This window comes from Anser cygnoides, chromosome 10, assembly GCF_040182565.1.
Source record: "Anser cygnoides isolate HZ-2024a breed goose chromosome 10, Taihu_goose_T2T_genome, whole genome shotgun sequence".
In the NCBI taxonomy this organism is placed as follows: domain Eukaryota; kingdom Metazoa; phylum Chordata; class Aves; order Anseriformes; family Anatidae; genus Anser; species Anser cygnoides.
In genome coordinates, this window is record NC_089882.1 from 14737780 (window position 1) to 14761180 (window position 23401).

The 23401-nt window shown below is 47.8% G+C and overlaps 1 protein-coding gene across 1 annotated transcript; it reads right to left on the reverse strand.

The window, feature by feature from the left end:
• Positions 1–1608: 1608 nt before the first annotated feature.
• IP6K2 (inositol hexakisphosphate kinase 2) lies at positions 1609–22982 on the reverse strand. Its single transcript, XM_048069383.2, has 6 exons — positions 22865–22982; positions 8417–8700; positions 6085–6307; positions 5202–5377; positions 3740–3915; positions 1609–2393 (listed from the first exon to the last, which is right to left on the reverse strand). Exons 2-6 carry the CDS (start codon positions 8616–8618, stop codon positions 1896–1898), a joined length of 1275 nt encoding a protein of 424 aa, XP_047925340.1. The 5' UTR covers positions 8619–8700; positions 22865–22982; the 3' UTR covers positions 1609–1895.
• Positions 22983–23401: the final 419 nt, after the last annotated feature.

The following is a 23401-nucleotide window of genomic DNA, read 5'->3' on the forward strand; positions in this document are numbered from 1 at the left end:
ACTGCAGCGCCTGCCAGGAGGCTCGGCATTAGCTCGTTAGCAGAGGGCACCGCAGCCTGCGCGGCAGAACCCGAAAGTAAACGTCACATTGCTTCAAGCAATCCTCCTCCTGCTTCCCAGTCCCCCTCCTGGTTCCCGGCACTGACTCACACCTGGGGCACAGGGCGGAGGGACGGCAGGGAGTTTCGCTGATCGCTGCCCAAAGCATTTTGCAACCCAAAAGCACGCGGAGCCCACGGCCCCAGCCCCCTCCCCGGGCATTTTCACAGCTCAGGGCAGGAGCAGCTTAGCGGGGCTGAGCACGGAGACTCACGAAGCACAAAATGGCAAGGGAGTGATGGACAAACCTGCCTCCTGGGGAATCCCCCCACCTCCAAGTGCGGCCACAGAACAGCGGGGTGACTGCAAAACATAAAAAACCCTTCAATACCAACACCAGTTTGTGCACAGGTACTATGGAACAAACAAGAAAAGCAACCACCAACTCGTGTTGCAAGAGTAAAGGTAAAAAACCTCTCAGAAAAGTACAAAAGAGCACAGGACAGCCAGCAGACTTTGAACGGGAGAAGCTGATAGCAAGAGCCTGGCTGTCGCCCTGCCGATCACATGCTCCCTCCAGACACTGGGGGGTACCCAGGGACTCAGGAGGACGACCTCCCGCCCCGGTACCCGCAGCCTTCCCTGTGTCCCCCTGCCCTGGCATGCCTGTGGGCAGAGGATGGGCCGGGGAAGAGCACCCCAGCACCACCCCAACTCCACAACCCCTTCATTTCTGCATGCCCTCGCTGCTTTATTCCGAACAACTGCAATAAGCAACAGCATTCCTGTGCTCCTGCGCCTTCCTCACAGCCCGCTTCCCATTTGTGCTATCACCATGACTTGCAAGCTGCCCAAGGGGAGAAGTCAGCCAGCAAAAAATGGCTAGATAAATAATGGCTAGATAAACAAACAGGCCTCTTCCAAAAGGAAAAGTGGAGTTACTCTTATCTTTGGTGCCGTTATTCACTGTCTTCTCACCTTTTGACACTTCTTCCCACCTATTTGTCCCGAGTAAGATTTTAAGCTACTTAGGGTAACTTTCAGGCTCTGCAGCCCTGCCCTGGGAGCTGCTGTAACAGCTAATCCTGTAGGAGTCTCTTACGTATGTCTTGGCTCAGCCTAGATTAAGAAAATGTATATAGAAACGGGTTACACAGCAGGGGATTCAGTTTACAAGGTCCTGAAATTGGAAACAGCTTGTTGGCTATTTTAAAAGACAAGTTCTCACTTAAAGTCACTTTTTTTTTTCTGGCTGGGAGACCTCTGGAGGTCTCCATCCAGCCTTTGTGTGTTTGGTTGCTCTGAGCTGTCTTTCTTTCCCTGACCTACAGAGGCCCTGTTCCTTGGCCTCTCCTCAAAGGCAGGTGCTCCGGCCCCTGGCCAGGCTGGCAGCTCTCCACTGGACTTGCTCATCGTTCTTGAGAGGAAGCCCAGAAGTGATGTTATTCTGCACGCAGCGTAACGAGCCAGGTGAGCCGTGCTGGTTTTACGCTGCCTTTGCATTACGCACCCAGGAAGATCTCGGAATTTCACCTCTTCCTCAGCCAGCAGCAATGACAGAAGCAGCGCTTACAATGAACAAAAAGAATTTTATTGGAACGTATACACACAGGGATAACAGAGGTATCTGAGTAATCAAATATGGAATGTTTAAGAAAGTTAAAATAAATAAGGATACCAAGTTTTGCCAGTGCTAGGTCCAGCACCAATGTAAGTAAATGCCCTCCGAACAAGTCTGACTCTGATGGGACCATCCCTGCAGAGCCTGTAAAGTTTCCTACCACCAGAAAGTGGCCAATAATTTTGGAATACGAAGAGTCACAATAGTGCTTTCTACCGCTGTGCATTCACACTGTTTATTCGCTACTTTCGTCTCTTATTTCTTTAATAATATCTATTAAATTCTGAAGTCCAAAAACATAACCCGTGTCTTGGCCCTCATGTACCACGCTATCTTCTCCATAGTACTTGCAGGTTGTGTGGGCAAAGTCTATCATGCGAACATCAACAGTACTAGCAGTGGGTTTGTAGGCATATGCTCCTGCTGACTCATCTGAAGACTCCTCTGAAAGGTCCTCCAAGTCCTCTGGGTCTGAGTCAACAGCGACTTCCTGCCTTTCCTTCCCATCATAAATGATCAGCAAGGAGCTCGAATAGAAGCGGTAAGACTCCTGTTTCTCCAGGACAGACTTGAGTTCAGTCAGTTTTTTAATAACAGATTCAAAGAGTTCCCTGCGCAGGTATTTGCCGTTATGAAAGAACTGGTAAAGTGCTTCTTTAAATCCTTGGACTGAGAGTTTTCTTCCATGGTATTTATTCATGAACATTAGCTGGCCAGTGCCTGCCTGGTAGACCTGCATGTTTCAAGGAGACAAGAGAAAAGAAGAGTTAAAATTGTTGGCAACAGTTTTGCGAAGACATGGGGACAAGGTGTGGGAGACATGCTATGCAAAGCTCTTGCAAGACAAGGTACTGCTCTTAAAACTGCTCTTGTAGTTACAGAAACTGTTAGCAACAACACATCCAGCCGTGTCTATGGAGCTTGGAGGCACAGAGGAAGTGGAAAATTCCTTCAGTTTAGATCTGAGCTTTTCCACTTGGAATGTAAGAATGGGGAGGTTAAGTGAGATGAGGAAAGCTGTGGCCAAGATCTCCAAAGTCACGCTCCAGCTTGTACCACAGCCACTCACTCAGTTCGTTACCTGCCTCTGCTCACAGGCACACCACGAGTCCCAGAATGCTGGGCTCTAAGTGACAGCAACCACCACTTTACAAGACAAGGTGTGCCCCATAATCCTCTATATTTCAAAGAAGTCAGAATTGCTCCTGCAGGAAGATTGCTTCCTATAGCACAGCGTTCCATACATCACACAGCTCGCTAATGCCAAAGTATCTACATCACGTAAGGATTGCAGGTGCCTCTGTTTTCCGCCACAGGTCTAAACTGGAAAACGAACTGGCAAGCCAGCCCTGCAGTCAGAAATGCAGCTCCCACACTTTTGTTTCTGCCTCGTGCTTTTCTCCGAACTGAAACAGTGAGCTGAACACCAAGCATGCCAAGAGTCATGCTGTGGAACAAGTCCTAGCAAACACTGCTGGCATTCCTGGAATCTACTGGATGGGAGGAGAGAGGCTTCGGAAAAGCCTCAAAAACAAACAAGTTGTTTCCCACTTGTCACTCTAGGAATACAGAAACAAGTAAACAACTCAGGTGAAAGTCCGCACATCTATCTTGTTTGACCAATAGTTCTATCATGCTTATTAATCCACTTCTTGTCAACACTTCACAACAACTCCACTTTAAGCAGTGAAAGATCTATGGCTTTGCAAAGTCTGCAAGACGGACCTAATTACTAGTTAATATTTTGGCAAATTTCCGCATTTTATTTAAAACACATGTGCCAACAGACCTTCAATTGTTTCTTACGCTATCCTAAGATGTTAACCACATCAATAAATTTACTACACATTTTTCAGCTACTGTTATGGAGCAGGAGTCTGTTTCCTTGCTCAGAGAACACAATCACTGGGATGCACAAGGTGCTACAGGCTGCTCCTGCAGATGCTGCCACCTTCAACTGGTGGAAGGGAATGAAGCACAGCATCTCAAGGACAGCAACATACAGGATTACTACCTAAGCCAAAAAAACACCAAGAGAAACGGGTGCAAGCTTGTCCCCTTGCATGTAATTCCTCTCACCTGCATGCCACAAACTCGGACTCCAATAACAGCTGATGTACTCTGCTGACATTTGCGAATCTGATTAGCCTTCTTCTCTTCTGATGCATCATCTCCGTGCTGTCGGGTTCCCATTTTGAGGTCCAACACGCATGGTACTTCATATCGAGATGTCAGGTTTTCCAGCAAAATGAATTCTGACTAGTTAAGGAACAACCCTCACAACAGAATGCAGCTTATTGCAGACAGATTTTAGTGTCACAATCTTCATTCTAAGCACACCAAGTATACAGTAGCCTATCAAAACTTAGGTAAGACTTGGTATCATAGTGAATATCTATTCCCAGTTCCAATGGTCTCTAAAAAAAGACAAGCAATTTTCTACATTAAGTGGGAAAAATATAACTAGGTCACACAGAAACACGATCTGGCAGATAAGCCAGACTTCGAATTATGAAGTATTGCCTACTTAGCAGAAGACTTATCTTTTGTGGGAAATTAAGATTGCATGTGCTTCAGTTCCTACTGAAAAAATGCCGAAGCATTTCCACATCTGAAATGCCAAAGTTCAATAATACTTCAGAACATTTGCTATCTGTTTCAGAGACATTACACACTAGTACTTAGATAATTCAATAATCGTCATGGCTTCACTGTAGGTGATAACAGCCATCAAGTACTTTCTACCAATCTGAACAGTTTTAGTCACCGAGTTGTTCTGGTAATTCATTCACCAGAACTCCTCACATAGGGGAATTTGCTTACGAAAGTGAATAGACACTAATATTTTTGCAAGATTTACTGGTTGCATGCAAGCCTGCATACAGCAATAACCCCCCAAGAATGCACAGGGGAGAGATGTTTACCTACAGCTGCAGAGCCCAGAAGTGGGCTTCAGCTTTTGCACTTTGTCACTTTTTTCTTTACTCCCATCCTGACAGTTTATATCCAACTTCTCTTTATCAAAAAGTCTCACTATGAGGAGACTCCTAGAAGCAGACAACTCCTTGCATCAGAACATCCTATCCCTTATATTTAAAGCAACACTGAGAAGTTGCTGGAAAAGCAAAGAGGAAGTTTGTTTTTAAGATCACCAATACTGAACGCAAATATTCGTGGTTCTTGCCAATGAAAAAAAAGCTACAGAATTCCTATTCTCCCTTGAAAGCTTACGCTAATAAACTGGTTTTGTGGAAGATCCCAAACACAGCATACTATAAAGCCTTTCCACTAACTAATGCACAGTATGTAGATTTAAATCAAGTTATTTAGATTTCTTAGCCTAGCTACTTTACTACATGCTACAAAAGCCTGCGTTTTGGAGCTGGCAATCCCTTCAAAGTCACCAAGTAAACGACTGCTTCACAGAGTCTCTCTGGATTACAGTTAAGCCTGTGCTGAGTTTTTTATCTGCCACGTCCAAGAAATAAAAAGCAGAGCCCTTCTCATTCCATTGTCATGAGGTCTTTTCAGGAAAGGATACTATATTGATTCCGATGTTTTGCATTTTCCTTCATCCGTTGTAACTGTTGCTGGTGACATTTCATGCTCCAAGGATTATGGTGTTTAAACTGTGAACTGACATTTCCTTTTTTCTCTACAGTATAATATAAAACTTCAGATTTCTTCAGCCACTCAAATTCTTCTTCCAATTTGTGACTAGAAAACAGAAGCAGTACATTAGAGTCAAATTCCAAAACAAGCTCCTCGAAAGGTTCATCAGTGGGTTTAACTTTTTGATCTGTTTTGCTCACCTTCACCAACAGCTAGCCTAAGTTTTGTTTTGCTTTCTGTACATCTGGACAACTTCCAAATCAATAATGTATCAACCTTTGTAAAGCTACTTCCACATTAGTACAGACCAGCATACAGCCGAGTCATGTTACAGAACATTTAGTAATTCTATTTGTACATTCTTTATCTGAGCTACTTCTGCAGAAATAACCGATACTCTAAGGTCTACCCTTTGCTAAGGACAGTGGTTTAGCACAATGCATCACAGCTCAGAGTGGTCACAATTATTGTAAATGTGGGGTGGGGGGAATGCATCACTAACAGGGACAAAGCAGGATCCTCCAGCACAGCAGAAATGTGGTGGTTTGTTTGTAATATATGTTGTCCAACACTGGAAAGCTCTTATCAACTGATCACAGCAAAAAGGACTCAATATGCTAGCAGGCTGAGCACAAAGTAGTTTCACTACTGACCCTGACTGCACTGAGATCAGGAAAAACAAAATGTGAAAAGAAACTGAAAGCTGGAGGTCTGGAGAATTCTCTGGAGTTCTGGAGATCACACCCCAGTTTGGCAGGAAAAAAACGTTCTGCTTTAACACTTTGCAGTCCAGTTCTCCCTAGCAAACCTACCTTTTCATTTTTTCCTCTTTCCTGTGCTGTCGTACCCACTCCTTAGATATCTTCTCGTTTTCTAACAACATTGTCTTTTTGTTAGTCCATCGCAACAGCTTACTTTTGGGTTCACAGTCAGAATTATCTAAGTTTTCCAAGTTATCGTGGTCCCCATTTAACGGATATGCTATTAGACACAAGTTTCCATCTTCATCCTCTTCAAAGCTCACTGACACCACACCTGAAGAGAGACAGAACATAAGAAGCTGTGAACTGCTGAAGTGAGGAGCGAGCCCTTTACAACACGTAATGTTACACTGAGAATAGAGCAACTTTTGGTTTGTTTCTCTTACCCTTGTCCTTAGTTTCTATCTCGCCACAGGCCAAACCTCATCTGTCAACCTAACAAATATCAAAAGACCTAGACAAAAATGACACCCCACAAAAGACAATTCATCACATTAACAAGACAACGATACAAAAAGTTCTTTTCTCTCTCTGATGCAGAATTAAGAACCAAATAATAACAGGAGACAATTTCAATTAATAAAAGCTTTTATTAATTTGAAAAACCTGACTGGTCTGACCCTAAGTGAGATGTAAAGCATGTGTTAACATCTTGCAGTGAGAAGTGACCTGCACAAAAAAAACAACAAAAGCTGCGAGTTTTGCATGGCAGCAAAACAAAGAGCACTTATCCAAACAAGATCTGGTTAACAGAACCCCAGGGGAAAGGAAAGACTTGCAAGCAGGGCAACAACACAAGAAAACATCGCATTACAACAGAAACTAGTCCAAACGCTTCTCCTTAGAATCACCACGTTTAATTATACATTTTCTCCTCTGTTTTGGAATATATTTTATTGATACTGGTAATGCAGCAGTCTCGTGAAATAAATAACAGAATGCGATACAGAACAAATCTGACTGTGGTACACAGAAACAAGGTGAACCTTGAAAGCACTTCCTTCTCAAACTCCCTCTCAAGAGTCTCTAGAGCACTACACTGCGTCTTAAGAGTCTTAGCAGAGCGCTCTGACAGATGCCCTTAGTGCTACATTAGCACATTTCAACACTTAGCAAAGGAGCCATAACGGTTGTCTGAATTGTCTTTTAATTTTATTTTTCAGTCCTCTCTCTTTATTCTCAAATCAATCAATCTGCACAGTTCTTGCAGCTCATCGCTAGGCCAGAGGGGAGAGGTCTCGGTGAGAGAGTGGCACTTCTGAGCTGGGCAGGCGGCTCTGAGACCTACAGTAGCTGGGGCAGGGAGCACAGAAGCTCTGACAGTCCTGCTGCCACAAAGGAAAGGACAACAGGAAAAAATGGGGAAAACCAGCCAGCAAATGGCCTTTGGCTTTATCCTGGAAAAAATAACAGAGAAGGACCGAGTGAGGCCCCTTATCCCTCCCCACACTCCCCCAAAAGCCACACACACTGGTACAATTGTTCTATTACATTGTGAAAAGTATCATTCAATGACCACATTTTCTTCCAGTCCAACATAATGTGTAGTACGATGTGCCAGAACGTCTCTGTAAGCACGCAGGGAGCATAACTCTGCGACATCTCCTCTGAAGTCTTCCACCAGTTTTACAAACAGTATGCAAAACTCGGTCACCCTTACAGCTGTTCAAGTCAGTGTGCTTTAAAAAGCAACTCCGTTCAAAAAATGCTTCGGTCATTATTTATTAATCACTAGGCAGCAGTGGATGGAATACCAAAGGGAAAGAGAAGTATTTCTGTTAACTAGCGCAACGCTTAGGAGAACTGGAATTTCCACTCCTACATAACATCTGACTCAGCCTCATCACGGCTACTTGATCCTTGCCTACCTCAATGCCATGAATTTTCATTTCCTTAATGGCAGAAACAACACTGCACATAGTTAACAAGACACTTTACTGACATGTATTTATTGTGATCAAAATGAGAGAGAGAGGACACATCCAAAAGTAAGAGAGACCACAACTAAGCTCACACAAAACACCAGCAACCAATCTTATTAAATCCCTGTAAACAGACATTAAACAAGTGGCAAAAAAAAAAGAATCCACAAAAAAAAGCAGCAGCAAATTACTGAGAACATTTACAGGCTGTTAGCTACTTACCTGTGCCTAAGGGAGATATATGGGCTATCACCAGCAGAGCTGCTCTACTCTAATGCTGTTAGTCAGCCCAAACGCCAACTTGGCAAGCATTTCCACCCTGCCTCAGACAACATCAAAATACATGAAAAGAAAACCCTAAAATCTCTTCCTGTAGAAGAGACTTCAGAGACAACAGAGAGCACGGCACGCTCGCAGTTAGAGGAAACAGCGCCCAGCCCCGCTAAGCGTCGGCGACTTACCCTCGTACTGCGGAGTGAATTTACGCATTTCCGTCGGGAGGGTCTCGTAGAACTGGTGCTCCCGCTGGATGAGGGGCTTGCAGATGGTCTTGTCGTTAAACCGGAGGACGCAGGAGTGCCCCCCGACCTGGTGGACAAAGGGCTCGAGCAACACTCCCTTGGAATAGTGCTCCACTTCCATGGCTCCGAACGCTGGGCTCATCCTTGTAGCGCATTAGACAGAGGCAGGGGACGGCGGCGGGGAGCCAGGGGGCTGGCCGAGGCGCGGGCTCCAGCGCGGCCGGCTGCGGAGGCAAGCACAGGGCGCCCGCTCAGCCCCGCACGCCGCCGCCCCACTGCGGCCGCGCCGGGGGAGCAGCCAGAAGGGCGCCACGGCAAGCCCCGCCCACCGCCCGCCGACCAATGGCGAGCGGAGGGGGGCGTGGCCAACGAACCGGGGGCGTGGCCATGACTCGGTGGGCGGGGCCAGGGGTCATTCCCCCCCCCCCCCCCCCCCCGCGCGGTGCGTTACAGCAGCGGTCCCGCGTTACAGCAGCGGTCCCGCACCGCCCGCACGGGCTGCCGGGCGTCCCGGGCACGGCTCTGCTTCTGCTCGGCCTCCCAGGCGCTCCCCTCGGAGAGCTGAGGACCGCTAGCACCTGCAGCCCGCCCCGTCCGTCTTACTGGAAGTAACCAACTGCTCGGAGAACCTCATCGATCAGCCCAGCTCAGCTCCCGGAATGTTTACCCGCGCCCGCGGATAACAGATCGATACCGGCTTACTCGCTACGCACCTCCTAGTTGGGTTTTTTCCTCCCCCTTTGCTTTTAAGACCCTCAAGAGCAGCACTGAATCAGCAAGCCTCCCCTCCCCAGCTGCTTTCCTGGTGTTTTTCATCACCTGCAGCTCCTCCCAGAGCACCCTCACCCCCCCTCAGCACCAACCAACAGGCAGGGAAAGCCTCCCGGCCTCACCCCGGACACCTGCCACTGCCAAATCCGCTTGGCTCCAAGCCCCACACCAGCACAGAGAGGGGCAGGCCCTGCCCGACCCCCACGGCACCGAGCACTGCCGGGCAGGACCCCTCTGCACGCACGGGAGCCCACCCCAAGCTCACCTTGGGTAAGGCACCACCTCCCCAAACACGCCTCGGGAGCTGCTCCGCTCCCCAGCACGGCTCTGCCACGTGCTGCCAAAGAACTGCTACGCACCCGTCTGTACTTGCATAACGCAGCAGTGATTTTAGGACTCAGGAGTTTTAATGGGGATCTCTTAGAGCCAACACTGCTGGAATTTCCCAGCGAAAGCCAGAGCAGTGCTGCCGAGGCAGGGAGGCACGGCTAGGCACACGCAGCGAGACCCCGTGCTGGGGGAGCCTTACACCAGCACGGCTGCGCCTCTAACAGCACCAGCACCGCAGCGCATCGCCCCTGCAAGGGGCGCTCCTCACAAGCCGCTGATCCTGAGGCCGCCTTCCTGCTTACCCCGCAGTACCGACGCCGACTGGCACCTGCAGTGGTTCAAAAGCAGCTCGCAACACCCCTGTCCTCTACCACCTGGGGAGCCCCGGTCCCGGCGCATCAGAGCTGCCCGAGCAGCTGAGCCTTGCGCACGCTGCTGCTGCAGGAAGCACTGCCCGGCAAAAAGCACCTCCGGCACAGGCAACGCACCACCTCGTTTACCCAGCGCATCTTCAGGGAGCTCACTAGCAGCAGCTCAGGGAGTTCTCTTTAACAGGTGCCCAAGCACCCTGGACAACATCCCTCGCCACGGCGCGCACGCACTCAGATGGGATCGCGGAGCACAGCCCTGACTGCTCGCACCACTTCACTTTCCTGAAAGACCCAGACCTGGCAGCACATCACACGCTGCAACCTCTCATTCAAGGGCTCACAAAGCGAGGGTTTTTTATAGTTCTGATATTACAAAAATAGCCGTTACGCAATATTTAGGCAGGCTGCGAGAAATGTTAGAAACATCTACACAAGTCAAACACAGAGCGCTTGGTCGGCGTGACCACAAGGCAAACGGGAATACCGAGGAGAAGGAGGGAACTCGCATCAGAAAAGACAACTTTACCGTGCCTGCATTAACAAGCTCTGCTGGGTTTGTCTCCCAAAAACACAGCACAACTCTCAAGTGATATTTCAGATTTTTGTAGTACATCACCTGATTCTGTAACCAGCTTGTTTTCAATGCTCTTCAGAGAAAAAAGCGCACAGGCTAGCTGTTTTTCAGCGTTTTTCCCAGACGCTAAACTCAGGCTCAGTGTACTCTGCCCTTTACCCCACCACCACACGCTTCTAAGTGCCTTTGATGGAGTCTTTTGTTCAAAAAACACATCAGAAAAAAAAAGCAGATGTGCAATTCCTTCACAAGTGTCGAGCATTTTAAGAAAAACCTGACGTAACTTGAAGGAGGCAAACAAACTTGTCTAGACACAACAATAGCTTGAGCAATGTCATTCTCACAGTAAGCAGCAAAAGATGTTAAAAACCCCAATCTATAAAACAAGAGTGATGTGTAATGACATCTTATTCTCAGCCTAGCATGACAGTGACCAGCAACAGAACACCACAATGCACTCATCTTTGCAGAGTTTTAAAACTAAAATTAATCTCAGGTGACGGCATCCTTTGGCAGGTATTTCATGGCATTACAGATTCTCCGCTCAGTCCCACACGGAATTGCATTAACGAACGCAGCCTCTGGAGAGCACGGCTCTCAATTAGGCAGCGACTCCTTACTGCACAACAAGCTGGCAAAAACAACCCCCTTCCCCCAGCCCCTGCGACAGCAGACTTTCTGATGCAGAGCTGCCCTCCGAACCAGTCTGCTTGAACCGGGCTCCCCCAGCAGAGACTTTTACATCAGGCGGCCACCCGCAGCTCCCAAGAGACCCAAGTCAGCTTTGCAGCACGACAGACAAGGCAAAGCTTTCTGCCTGCCTTCCCATGGCTCACTGGGCAGTGCAAAGGGGAAGCTGGCAGAGCAGCTACCTGCACGGCACAGCTGCTGCACGACGTGATAACCCTGCCGAGCCAAAGTGGTTCTGAGGAAAGAGAAAATCACACAGCCAGCAACAGGAGAGAGGAAAATCCATGAGCCACTGAAGCAGCCAAAGAGAAAGCCGGCTCAACTTGAAGAATACTCAGAACGCCAGCTGAAAAGGGATGGAGGAACATGCGAACATCAGTGTCGAAGAGCTACGGAAAGCTGGCGAAACCCAACACCTGCTTTGTGCACAGATCTGGACTTATACCGCAGGTCTCAGAGGTAAGTCATTACAGCGACCGGAGAGAACGACCCTTCACAGCTGAAGCAAGAAGCACACCAAGAACCTACCACATCCCTAACTGCAGCAGTTACAGGTGTGCTACAAGTCCCCGTGTAGCACAGGAGGCCAGCCTCCTCTCCTGCTCCGCCACCAGCACTGCAAGTCTCCCACTCCCGAGCCGTGAGGGACGTGAACCCAACAACGCGGAGCACCCAGCGCTGGGATATCAGAGCCATGAGACTGGTTAAATGGGCCCAGGCTCAAAGCTCTCGCACAACTTGTGGCTCATCGTGATGGAAACACACAGCACTATTTTATTAGCACACGTGCCCCATCTAGCATCAGTGAAGAACTGCTTCTGACATTCGCTGTAGTTGCTGCTTGGCTCATGAACAGAAGCTGCTCTGGTGCGTTTTACTCCATGAGATCTTAAGACAGGAACGGGGATACCCCAATCCTCCAGTGCTCAGTCAGTTACCTTACCACAGTGTCAGAAATACAAAACTATAGAAATAAACTGCATACAGAATAGGAACCAAGCCCTGTACAATAGGCTGTTTCTCGATAGGAAAAAAAAAAAACCACCTTCCGCATTCTTTTATCACAACTGTTTTACTAGATTCCTAACTTTCAGGATCATTATACCTCTAAATAAGGTAAAAACAGCCCCACAAAATGCTTTTGAAACCTTTCCTACCTTGAATAACAACAATGTAATTAAGGTTAAACAGTAAAAGAGAGTTTCTAGCATTTTTTTCTCGTTAGGGTAGAAGTGCTGAGCCCACAGAGTAACACGCTTCCAAAAGCCACGGCTGAGAGCAGCCTCACATTCTGCGTACTTCCAGAAAACAATCACCTATTCTGGTAACTGATTTTTAGGGAAAAGGTCATCTTCACTACACGCGTGTGCTCGCACTGTAAAGTCTCCAAAAACGTTTTTTGCTGTAAACAAGAAGCCCTTCCCCAAAGAGCAGAAGCATAAGTGGAGCACAGCAGATTTAATAGTGCTTCCAGCACAGGGCGAAGAGCCACAGAATCAGGAAGGGGAGACCCGACAGGCGAGCACACTGCGCTTTTTACTTCTCTCATTTCGTTTTCCCTAAATGCAGGAGCAAAGACAGACGGCAGCAGCACGCTGTAGGTCTTTGCAAGGTTCCTTAACAAATTTGGATAGCATATCCCCCAACACTCCACCCTGTATTTCAGAAAACTTCACAACTGAGCTCTCTTTTAAAGACTGACTAGATTGGAAAAAAAATGTCTTTTTGTTAAGCGCGGCATTAAGCCGAGCAGCTGTGATGCCTCTCGCTACACCACTTACTGAGACCACTAAGAAAAAAGCTGAGCTACAAATTTCTATGCAAACCAACGTTACTTAAGCTCCTCTGCAGCAAATTCATCAATCTAATGATAATTAAGTTGTCTCCAGGACACGTACTCAGAGATGAGCAAGCATGAGGCTTTGTAAAAATACTCAGCAGGAACACTTAAAGGAGTGAGCTATCGACTCCTCCACACCGAGGCTCCATGTGCTTCATTCCCCAAGCAGAAATATTTCTGCTCTAGCCTTCGCTGCTAAGCCACGAGGGCGCTGGGAGTCAGGCGCTGCAATGACAGGCTCATCCCCACCGCCCCACGGCAAGCCACCCGTACAAAAATCCAAAAAAGCGAATCCTGCTTGGGGAACGTAAGGTGCTTGGGGCAGGCCAGGAGAAGAAACCACCCGCTTCTTAGAAGTGCTGACACAGGATAAGTTTTCCTCTATTCTGCCCTTATCAAATGGGTGGCAATTGCAGTGACACACTGATGTAGTTTGGGACAACGAAAAAACTTCACCGAAGGAAAAAAGATTCCTTGAAGTCCTTTACTAAATCCCACAAAATAGATGGACCTAGGGACCCAGAATTATTCATGAATCCTGGAACGGAGTTTACACAAAACAAGCTTGCAAAGCCCTTCTGGGCAAGTGACAGAACTAACCAGCTAGCAGCCTTGGCCCACTGAGGTAGAAATCTAATCCTGTTTTTAACATCAGACATACAAAAGACTCCCACCAACAAAAACGCATACTTATTGTCAGGTGGAAAGTACCTGCTCACCAGCTCAACAGACTAAAGCAGCAGCAGCGGCCCTCCGGCGCACAGTTACAGGCACTCCCATTCCAAGTTGTGTACACTTTTCCTGCTGGGCTATTGGAGGAACGTAGCAATAAATTCTGGAACACACCCACTGGCAGTAGCTTTTAAGAAAATTCTGTGCTCTGTGCCAGAGCTCATCCATCACTGGCACATGACAAGCAAAACACAGCTGGAAGCAGTTAGTTCTAAAAAAGTTTCACTGTTTTTTAAGCCTTTACCAGTTTTACAGCTCTTCGAAATTAGTGCTAAACAAACCAAAGAAGTTGAGGGGTGTTTAAAACAACTAGGATGTGCAGGAGAACCCCCTGAAATACCCCAGGCTCCTCTGAGGACATCGTCAGGTGTGTGACCCTAGAGGCACTCGACCTTTTTCCCCCGCACTGAAAGGAGGGAAGGGCAGCCCGGCACTGGCTGCCACAGCCAGCACCTCTTACAGAGAGCCCCTTCTGCAGGGAGAGCGCTGGGCCCTTCCTGGCCAACACCACTTTCACCTGTAACATACAAACGAAAGATGAAGCATTCCAGTACTGACACACATATAGAAAGAAGTATATTTTCATGGACTTTTTAAACAAAAATCAGCAATATTTTTACTATCTCCTTTTACTCTCTTAACACAGAGTTCTATTTTTTTCCTTTAAATATAACCCAATCCCAGCAATATTTACTATGGGAGAAAGCCACTGCCCCACAGGTTAAGAGTCATTCACACCTGTAACTGTAACCCCACAGCTGCAGACCACCTCTTGTAGCAGATACCAGCAGGACTTTTGGATACAACTTCACAAAACAAACACAAAAGCCTGACTTGCATCATGTTCCATCACTGCTCCTCATGCAGGACCATCATCCCTACCTTAAACCAGCCCTACACCACCAGGAGAGCCCAGTTCCCCTACATTTTGTCTTAGAAAGCGAGGCAGTAACCAAGGCAGCCTCCAAGAGCTTCTGGCTTTTTCTTACCAGGAGCACACAGGGCAGCCGCTCAGCCAGGGAAGGCAGTTTCTCCAACCTCAACGCAGATTTTGGGTGCTCAGTACAAAGAGTACAAAGTACCAAAAAGCAACACTTTTGGCTTTCCCTACGCCCTTTGTAACCTGCAAGCTTAACAACTACAGACGCAAAGCTGCAGAGAAATGCCAGATTTACCCCTCAAAGCTATTTTATCTCCCTAGAACTAAAATAAAGCCAAGTTACAGGTTACTAAGCATACCCAGCCAGAAAAGAACACACAATTCTGACCCATGCAGTTTTTCCAGGGATTGTGTAATTTAAGAACTAGCCTCTTTTCCAAGTAAAAATGCCATGGAAACTAAGAAACCCGAACCACCAAAGCTAAGCTACTTAAACTTCCTATTTAGAAACTGATCCATCTTAAAACAGCATTCTGGCACCAGTGGCTAAAAACACCAGTTGCTATAAAAAGACAATACTGCCCTTTGTAATGGAGAAGCCAGAATAGCACTCAGCCTTTAATCTTCTGAAAATATGACAGCAAGAGCTAAATTGCATGGACTGCACATGTGAAAGTGTTATTCAAGACAAAAAAGAAAGCGAAATTCAAGCACTGAAGTTAAAATAAATTCATGTCCACACCTTTCTCATTACCATGAAGTCGGCAGCCTGGTAACTGTGTTTCCAACCCTTCCATCCAAGGACACGGCACTTTTGGGATTGGCCCTTGAAACTGTGACCAAGTTGTCCTAAATGAGAATTGCTCTGAAGTGCAGCTATCAAGTCCCTTCCAAAGGTCTTAAACTCAAGCTTACATGTCCAAATCCAGTCCAACTCCTTGAGCCAAAATTTCCAGGAATGCCATGCCAAACAAAGATAATCTATAAATAAACTACAAGAAGAATAGCGCCAACAACCTACAGTTACCTATTTCATGCCTCCTAATTATATGCATACTCATTTGTACCGTGTACTCCACTAAACCATATTGCTAAGTTCTACATCTAAACGTCTTTTAAAGACCTCCAGGGATGGTGACTCCACCACCTCCCTGGGCAGCCTATTCCAATGCCTAACAACCCTTTCGGTAAAGAAGTACTTCCTAACATCCAACCTAAAACTCCCCTGGCACAACTTTCGCCCATTCCCCCTCGTCCTGTCACCAGGCACGTAGGAGAACAGACCAACCCCCACCTCTTTACAGACTCCTTTAAGGTAACTGTAGAGAGCGATAAGGTCGCCCCTGAGCCTCCTCTTCTCCAGGCTGAACAACCCCAGCTCCCTCAGCCGCTCCTCGTAAGACTTGTTCTCCAGACCCCTCACCAGCTTGGTCGCCCTTCTCTGGACTCGCTCGAGCACGTCCATGTCCTTCCTGTAGCGAGGGGCCCAAAACTGAACACAGTACTCGAGGTGCGGCCTCACCAGAGCCGAGTACAGGGGCACAATCACTTCCCTAGACCTGCTGGCCACCGACATACTCCAAACAAAGTTTAGTCCCTTTTTGGAGAAACTGGTCAAAAAAGCAACCTGTTGTAGAAGAAACTGGTCAAAAACAACCCAGACAGAGCCAGTAAGCAGACGTGAAATGCTCATCCACAGTTCAAGCCACGGTTCCTCGAGTGTTGGCTTTGAGATGTTACTTCTGATGCTCATGACAGATGGAGTTTCCACTCCCCAGCAGCTGAGGTTCACGAGATGCATTTAACGGATCTTTTGAAACTGCATTTGTTTCAAAACACTTCAAGCTACTGAAAACACATCTCTAACCAACTAAAAGCCTGGACTCACATCCTAAAGGGAGACGATACATGATTCAGCAATTTTACACACTCTTCTTTCCCCTTTCATGCTTCTTAGAGGGATAATGAAATAAAATTCGGTCCCAAGACCTTGAACATGAGCTCCTTCCAGGATGCCTAAGCACTACAGAAATTTAATTCCAGAACACAGAAAAGAGTGATTTCTCTGTGCTTCTTGCTGAAGTACAGATTGGACACGAAAAGAGTGATTTCTCTGTGCTTCTTGCTGAAGTACAGATTGGACACGAAAAGAGTGATTTCTCTGTGCTTCTTGCTGAAGTACAGATTGGACACGAGCAGGTCAGGACAGGAGAGGAGTTTTACAAGAATGACTCCAGTGCAGCACAGTAAAACCACAATATTATTTTATTTACACAATAAAAAGGGACAAGGGCCTTTTGTACAAGTATGCTTGCTAACATAAAAAAAATGTTTCTTTTAAAAAATATTTACATTTTTCATCTTTCAGTGATCTCCCAGTACACCATCTGGGACCAATTACAGGCTCACATAATAATTACTGTCAAAGAATTAATCCATCCTCATCTCGCACAGTTTACATACTCAAACAGCAGTACAGAAACACTTGACAAAAATCTTATCAGTTTCAGTAATCCGTAAAAGGAAGCTTTCACAGGAGCTTGGCTGCATCGTTCTCACGCCCCAGCAGGCTGAAATACACTCAATAATGCAAAAAAATGAGCTAGTTTTATTAGTCCATTAACTGGGACACAACCAGGATAATTTTTATGCCCTCAAAGACCTTTGCTGCTTTACAGGAAGTTTTTAGAGCACGAGCAAGCACGGCTTGCCCAAGTGCCTTCAAAGAGACACCATCACTAACCAAAAAGGGAAGGCTCAGACAGGATGACTGCCAAAAAACTATTTTTTCTTCAAAACCCTGCAATACTGCACCACCATCCATGCTGTGCTCACGTTCCAATTCTGTGTTTCTGAAAAACAGCCTACTGTTTGAAAAAAATGTGTCAGGGAAAAATCAAGCTCATGAAAGACCATTTTATTTTTTCAGATCAAACTGTGTGGTGATGTTAGATCATTATTCACTCTTAAACACAAGAAACCACCATTAGGCATTTACAGTTAAATATGTAAAAGGCTTTGTTTCAATAGAATGAGCCTCAGACAGCCCCCCTCTCACCACTCAACTCGCTGTGCCTTAATCAGCCTTTATTCAATTTACCCCCCATCCTTGGGAGACTACTTAATTCTATGAATTCTGAAGTGATTCTCCAACACATTGTTCCCTCCTCTAGAACTTTCCCTTTGGTTTAATATTCACAGGCTTCCCTCCAGAAAACCGGCCAATTATATCGAGCTAAACCCGATTTTTTATTGTTTGCTTACATGTATTATTCCCTGTTACAAAGCTAATTATTTCAGTACGAACACATCCACCAAATTTAACCTCAAACCTCTAGTTAAATGGAACCAACCTTCTGAAAGAGCTAACACCTCAGAGACATCAAGATGATGCCTATCGTGCCCGCAGTTCCACTTCAGGACAAGGTACTACATTAGCATCTGTAGGCTGACGTCAGATTAAAGCGGTAATTTGCCATCGCATTCTTAACGTATATCCGAAGCACAAGACAGATACTGTGCTGTTCTTCTGGAAAAAGATGTGAAAAGCAAAAGAGCAATTGTTAGAAGGAAGCTGTCATCCTCAATGAGCATAAAATTAGGCAGCACCCACAATTCCTGATAGGGTTTCAGGCACTGTTGAAGTTTTCTGCATCACAGCACCGCGCTGCTATTTGGGTACTGCCGTCAGAGCCATCTGTGCCTCAGGAAGAAAATCAACATTTCTGCTATGCCTGTTCTAATGCGGACCCGATGGTACTTGTGATACCGGTCTTGTTCTGGCATAAAGCCCCCAAACGCTTCCTTCTTCCAAATGCGATCTTCCGAGGCAGGACAGCCCCAAGAGCTGTATCTGCTGCCCTTGGGTCTGCCTGCCCCATCCACAACCTGGGGCCTCATCAGCCAGTTTCCGCGAGTCGTCCCCACCTCGTCAGCTCCTTCCAGCTCCGTCAGTGTCAGCACAGCAGGATGAGAACACCGGGACCAAGACTCGCGGTTCCACTAACAGGCTGCTGTGTGAAGTCAGTAATTACTGTTTCTGTGGGGCCTACTAATTGGCCGATCAGCACGTACGCAGCTCCAAACCAACCCCAGTTCGTGCACTGCCTCCCAGCCGTTCATCACGGCACACGCACAGAGCTTGTCTTCACCAAGCAGGACTCTCAGAGACCCAAGTCATTTTATGAGCAAACCTTGACTTCTTCCAGTAAAACAATGCAAAACTGGGCACTTGCTGGCTCCAGCCGCCTCCAGGAAAAGACCTTCCATCTGCACCAGCAATCCGGGTGCAGAGTCATCAAAGATAATTTAAGAATCCGACAGCCAGCACAGCGGGAGTACTTTCTGTACCTATTACGAAGGTTATCACTGCCCTATTCCAACACACCCTGGCTTTCAGAGGCAGGCTCAGGATCTCAAAGACTTAGTCCTACACAAGTCAAGAGGCAGCATGAAACACCCAGTGATGATTCCAAGCTCCTAAACACTTGATTAAACATCAGCAAACAACCTTCATTTGAACAATTTTGCTTCCACTGCATCAGCAGAAATTCAGACTTTGCAGGAACAGAAATATTCTGGCTACTTCCAGCTCATTATGTTGTGTCACCGAGCTTTTTGCAAAGGGGAAGAAACGAATTATTTTGAAACCAAATCGTTATTATGAAAAGCCCCCAAATAACATTGTACTGAGGCATTTCTAAGAAAAGCTAGAGAAATATCCACCTACAATTATACCTTAAAACCATATAGCGTGGCCTCTTAATACCTGAAAACCATCCCTATACCGTTTCAAAGATACATTAACCTTGGGCAAGACGGAAAGCCAGATAAAAGAATTAGAGACAGAGGAAAAATCCTCTCCCCTGCAATGGAAAATTTTCAGCTCTGGGAGCGAGGCACGGAGATGCTCAGCCGGACCCGCGTTGCCTAGGCACCGCGCGCAGCCGCCTGCCAACAGGGACGAGCCGAGCGTCAGCACATTCAGCCGCCGCTCAGTGCGTGGAGCGGGTGCGAGGCAGCGGGTTTGTCCATGCCAGTGTAAAATACCTGGCTGCCTTGGTGCCGGGGCTCTAGTCTTTGCCCGACAGATGCACAAGACCCATGATGAATATAAAAATATTGACGTACTGAGGGCGTTCAAGTCTAAATTTTTATCTGCGGCTCCGTTTCTGCCCTTTCCACCTTTCGATGTAGCACCTCAGCTTTGGAAGGCATTGCTACCCATCACACCAGCTCTGCATTTAAACACTGGTACAGAAATATGAAGGAAACCAACGAACTTCTTCAAAAGGAGGAAGTTATACCTTGGCTCGGCGTCACAAGCCACATCAAACCGTACCTCACACCAAAACCCCGCCTTCGCCACGGCTGCCCCACGTCTCTCCCACGCGAAGCGCGGCTCCCCCAGGCAGGGCAGCATCAAAGGGACACCACAGAGGCACTTACTCCGCATGCTGTGGGTCTGGAGCAGCTCCAGAGCTCAGGGAAGCACCAGCTCCGTTCCCTGGCCCTGCAGCAGCGCTCCTGCCTTCCTGGAGGAGCACCTGACCCGGCTCCCCTGATTTCCAAATGCCCCCAGAAGAAGATCACAAAATAAGTGACATTTAATACCAGTCAGCCCCAAATTCCCAACCTTTACCTGAGTTCCCTGAACTTAGACAGTGAAGATTTAAAGATTCAGAGTGTTTAAAGATTCAGAGTGACTACCGTTTATCACTTTAGGTGAAATTTCTTCACGGACTCTCTATCACCAGCAGGTTTTTCACCATCAGCCTGACACCATACACTGCTGTGCCGCCACCTTTCCCTAAACCAAGGCAGACATTTGTGACCACGGCAACACTGCTGACAGACTGAGGCACTCTCCCTCATGACAAGGCATGCCTACTCTCCCCAACCTTCAGAAGAAAAAAGTCATCCCGAAAACATCCTCTCTCACCGCCCAGCTGATCAGAGGACAATTAGAAAGTGTCACCATACCACTGATCTGGCTGCGGGCCCAACCACTGACAGGCGGCTGAGAGTTTCTTTCTTTAACATCTTTTCTCATCCTGCTTTTACAAAACCTCATGCCTGACAAATCTGAAGTATTCTTTGCAAGCAACTGGTAGGGAAGGAATTTTTCAGAGCACACAGCCTCGCGTTCACATGTCTGACCACTATCCAGATTTCCAGCTTCATCCCAAGTTACTGTACCACGTCGTTATGCTCATTCTGATCTACCTTGCTTCAAGAAGAGATAGCGACATAAATCTTATGTTATTAGTACAACCAAAGTACTGCAGACAAGTTAACAGATTACTCCAGGCAGATATAAACAGCAAAGGCAGAAGAGAGAAAAAGAGCTTTTCAATTACATTAATGAATCTAAATTTATGAAAAGCTACTTGGCCCCGTTTAAGGTCCTAATTTTTTAGGAAGAAGTATACATGAATGGCTATAATCCTTGCCAACATCTTACAGTTCTTCCCTGAAATCCTTCCGCAAGCCTTAACCAGGCTACACTTCTGGTCACCTGAGACTATTTTAGGAGAAGAAACACTCCTGGCTGTTTGCAGTTCAATTGTTGTCCCCTGTTCTCCCTCTCCCCCCCCCTACATTTACAAATTTCAACAACAGTCTGGAAGATGCTGAAGAACCCAAATGGAAGTAAGCATTAGGTGGCAAATCCATTTTAAAGCACACATACTGGTGTGCTCATGTATGTATATATAAAAGCAGTCTCCACTCCAGGATATTATATGCCCTGAAAATATGCAAAAACAACTCAAAGGCAATTTTAAATGTTACAAATAGTTCGTTTATCTTTAATAAACAAAGCCATGAGCACGGATACCAATTCTTCAAGACATTTAAAAAGCCAAAATAATCCTGATCTTTTTATTCTCAAGGATCATATTTGACCTGTAATATTCCCACTTAATTTCACACATTGAATACCAATAACACATCCCATGGCATCTAACTCAAAAGTTAAAAGAACTCAGAGCCGCATTAGCTTAACTCAGAGCCGCATTAGCTTAAACGTTTCAGAACTAAATACTAAAATTCTGACCTCATTATTTGGCACAGAAGGGCCCCCTTAGATGTCCATGAGGATAAGAAGCACACACGCACTGGATGCATTTTTTAAATATCTGAGTAGCCATGGGACACATAAGGCACCACGCCAAAAAGTAAAAGATGACAGACTAGAAGTAAGGGCAATTAAGTTCCAGCTTGTATCAGGAAAGGTATCTGTGTTCAACATGTGTACTTTTCACAGTGGAATTAAGGCCAAGGACATATCAGGGTGTAGCTACCAAGAGGCTGTTATTCTATCAACAACGATAACGTTTATTTCCTTTAGCTGAACGCCGACTTCCAAAGCCCCAACCCCAAGTGTTTTTGCTGGGGACCCGAGGGCCCCCAGCCGCGTTAGCAGGATGCCGCAGCAGCCCGCGATGCTCGGGGCAGCACGTAGCGAGACGTCCCCGAGCGCTTCCGACTTCGCGCGGCGGCGTCGCTGAACGGCACATCCCGTTACGCAACGCTCCCCAACACGTTATTTTGTCATTCCGCAATTTCACGAAGCAGACCCCAAACCTGCAGCACATCCCGCACAGGGCCAACACCTCACAAACCAACACCAGACCGTGTCGGAGGGGTTTTCCGACCTCGGCGACTCCACGAAGCAGGCTAACACCTACACCTACACCACTGCGGCCTCCCACAGACGGGCCAGAAGCCCCGCACCGGCGGGGGCACCGATGCAGGACGAGGCAGGACAAGGCAATACGAGGCAGGACGAGGCAGGGCCAAGTGGGATGAGGCAGAATAAGGCTGAAAGCTCGGCGCAGGGCACAAATGGGGTGACACTGGGGCAGCACCCCCCATCCCATCCCATCCAACCCATCCACCTCACCTCACCCCATCCCATCCCATCCCACTCACCCCAACCCATCCTATCCCACTCACCCCATCCCATCCCACTCACCCCATCCCATCCTATCCCACTCACCCCATCCCATCCCACTCACCCCACCCTCCCTCCCTCACCCCACAGCCAGCCCCAGCCACCACCACCCACCCCCGGAGCACCCCAGCGCGCAGCTTGGTGGGGAGAGGGCCCCCCCCACACCCCTCAGAGCCCACCCCCGGGACGCTGAGGAGGGCACGGAGCCGGCGGAGGGCCGCGGAGCGGCGGCCGGGCCATTACCTGCTGTCAGGGCCGGCGCCGGCGGCGGCTTCGCCTCTTTTGTTTCTCAGACGCCAAAATGGCGGCGCGGGGCCGGCCTCCCCCTCCCGTTCCCCCCCTCCCGTTCCCATCCCCACCCCGGCCCGAGGCCACGCCCCGCCTCCGGGCCCGCCTCGCCATTGGCTCGGCCCGCGCCGCCGCGCGCTGATTGGGCGGCCGCCAGCTGCCGCTGTTGCTAGGGGAGCGGGGCGGGAGGGAGCGGGGCGCCTCAGGCCGCCTGAGGGGGGGAGCTTGTCCCCCTCAGGGCCCCGCTGAGGTGGCAGGGGTCTTGCCCCGGGTTGTCGTCCAAAATCACTACTAGTGGCCCAAAAACACTCAAATAATGCCCCCTCGGTGGCTCCCCAGCCTCCCCATCAAGGAGGAGCCCCGGTACTGAGGCCACACAGGCCCATGGGGCTGTGCGTGTTAGGCTCACCCTAAACATCTGACCCTAAACATCTGACCCTAAACATCTGTAGGGTTACACAGGTTTTATAGGGGCGACCCTGCCTCAATTCA

Bases quoted from the DNA above. Each gene is read 5' to 3' on its own strand.
- IP6K2 (XM_048069383.2), bottom strand. From the start codon at position 8,618: ATGAGCCCAGCGTTCGGAGCCATGGAAGTGGAGCACTATTCCAAGGGA. The intron at 5,378-6,084 runs GTAGGTTTGCTA...TCTGTTTTCTAG, and splicing joins AAAGAGGAAAAAATGAAAAG to TCACAAATTGGAAGAAGAAT. The intron at 2,394-3,739 runs GTGAGAGGAATT...TGAAACATGCAG, and splicing joins TCCGAGTTTGTGGCATGCAG to GTCTACCAGGCAGGCACTGG.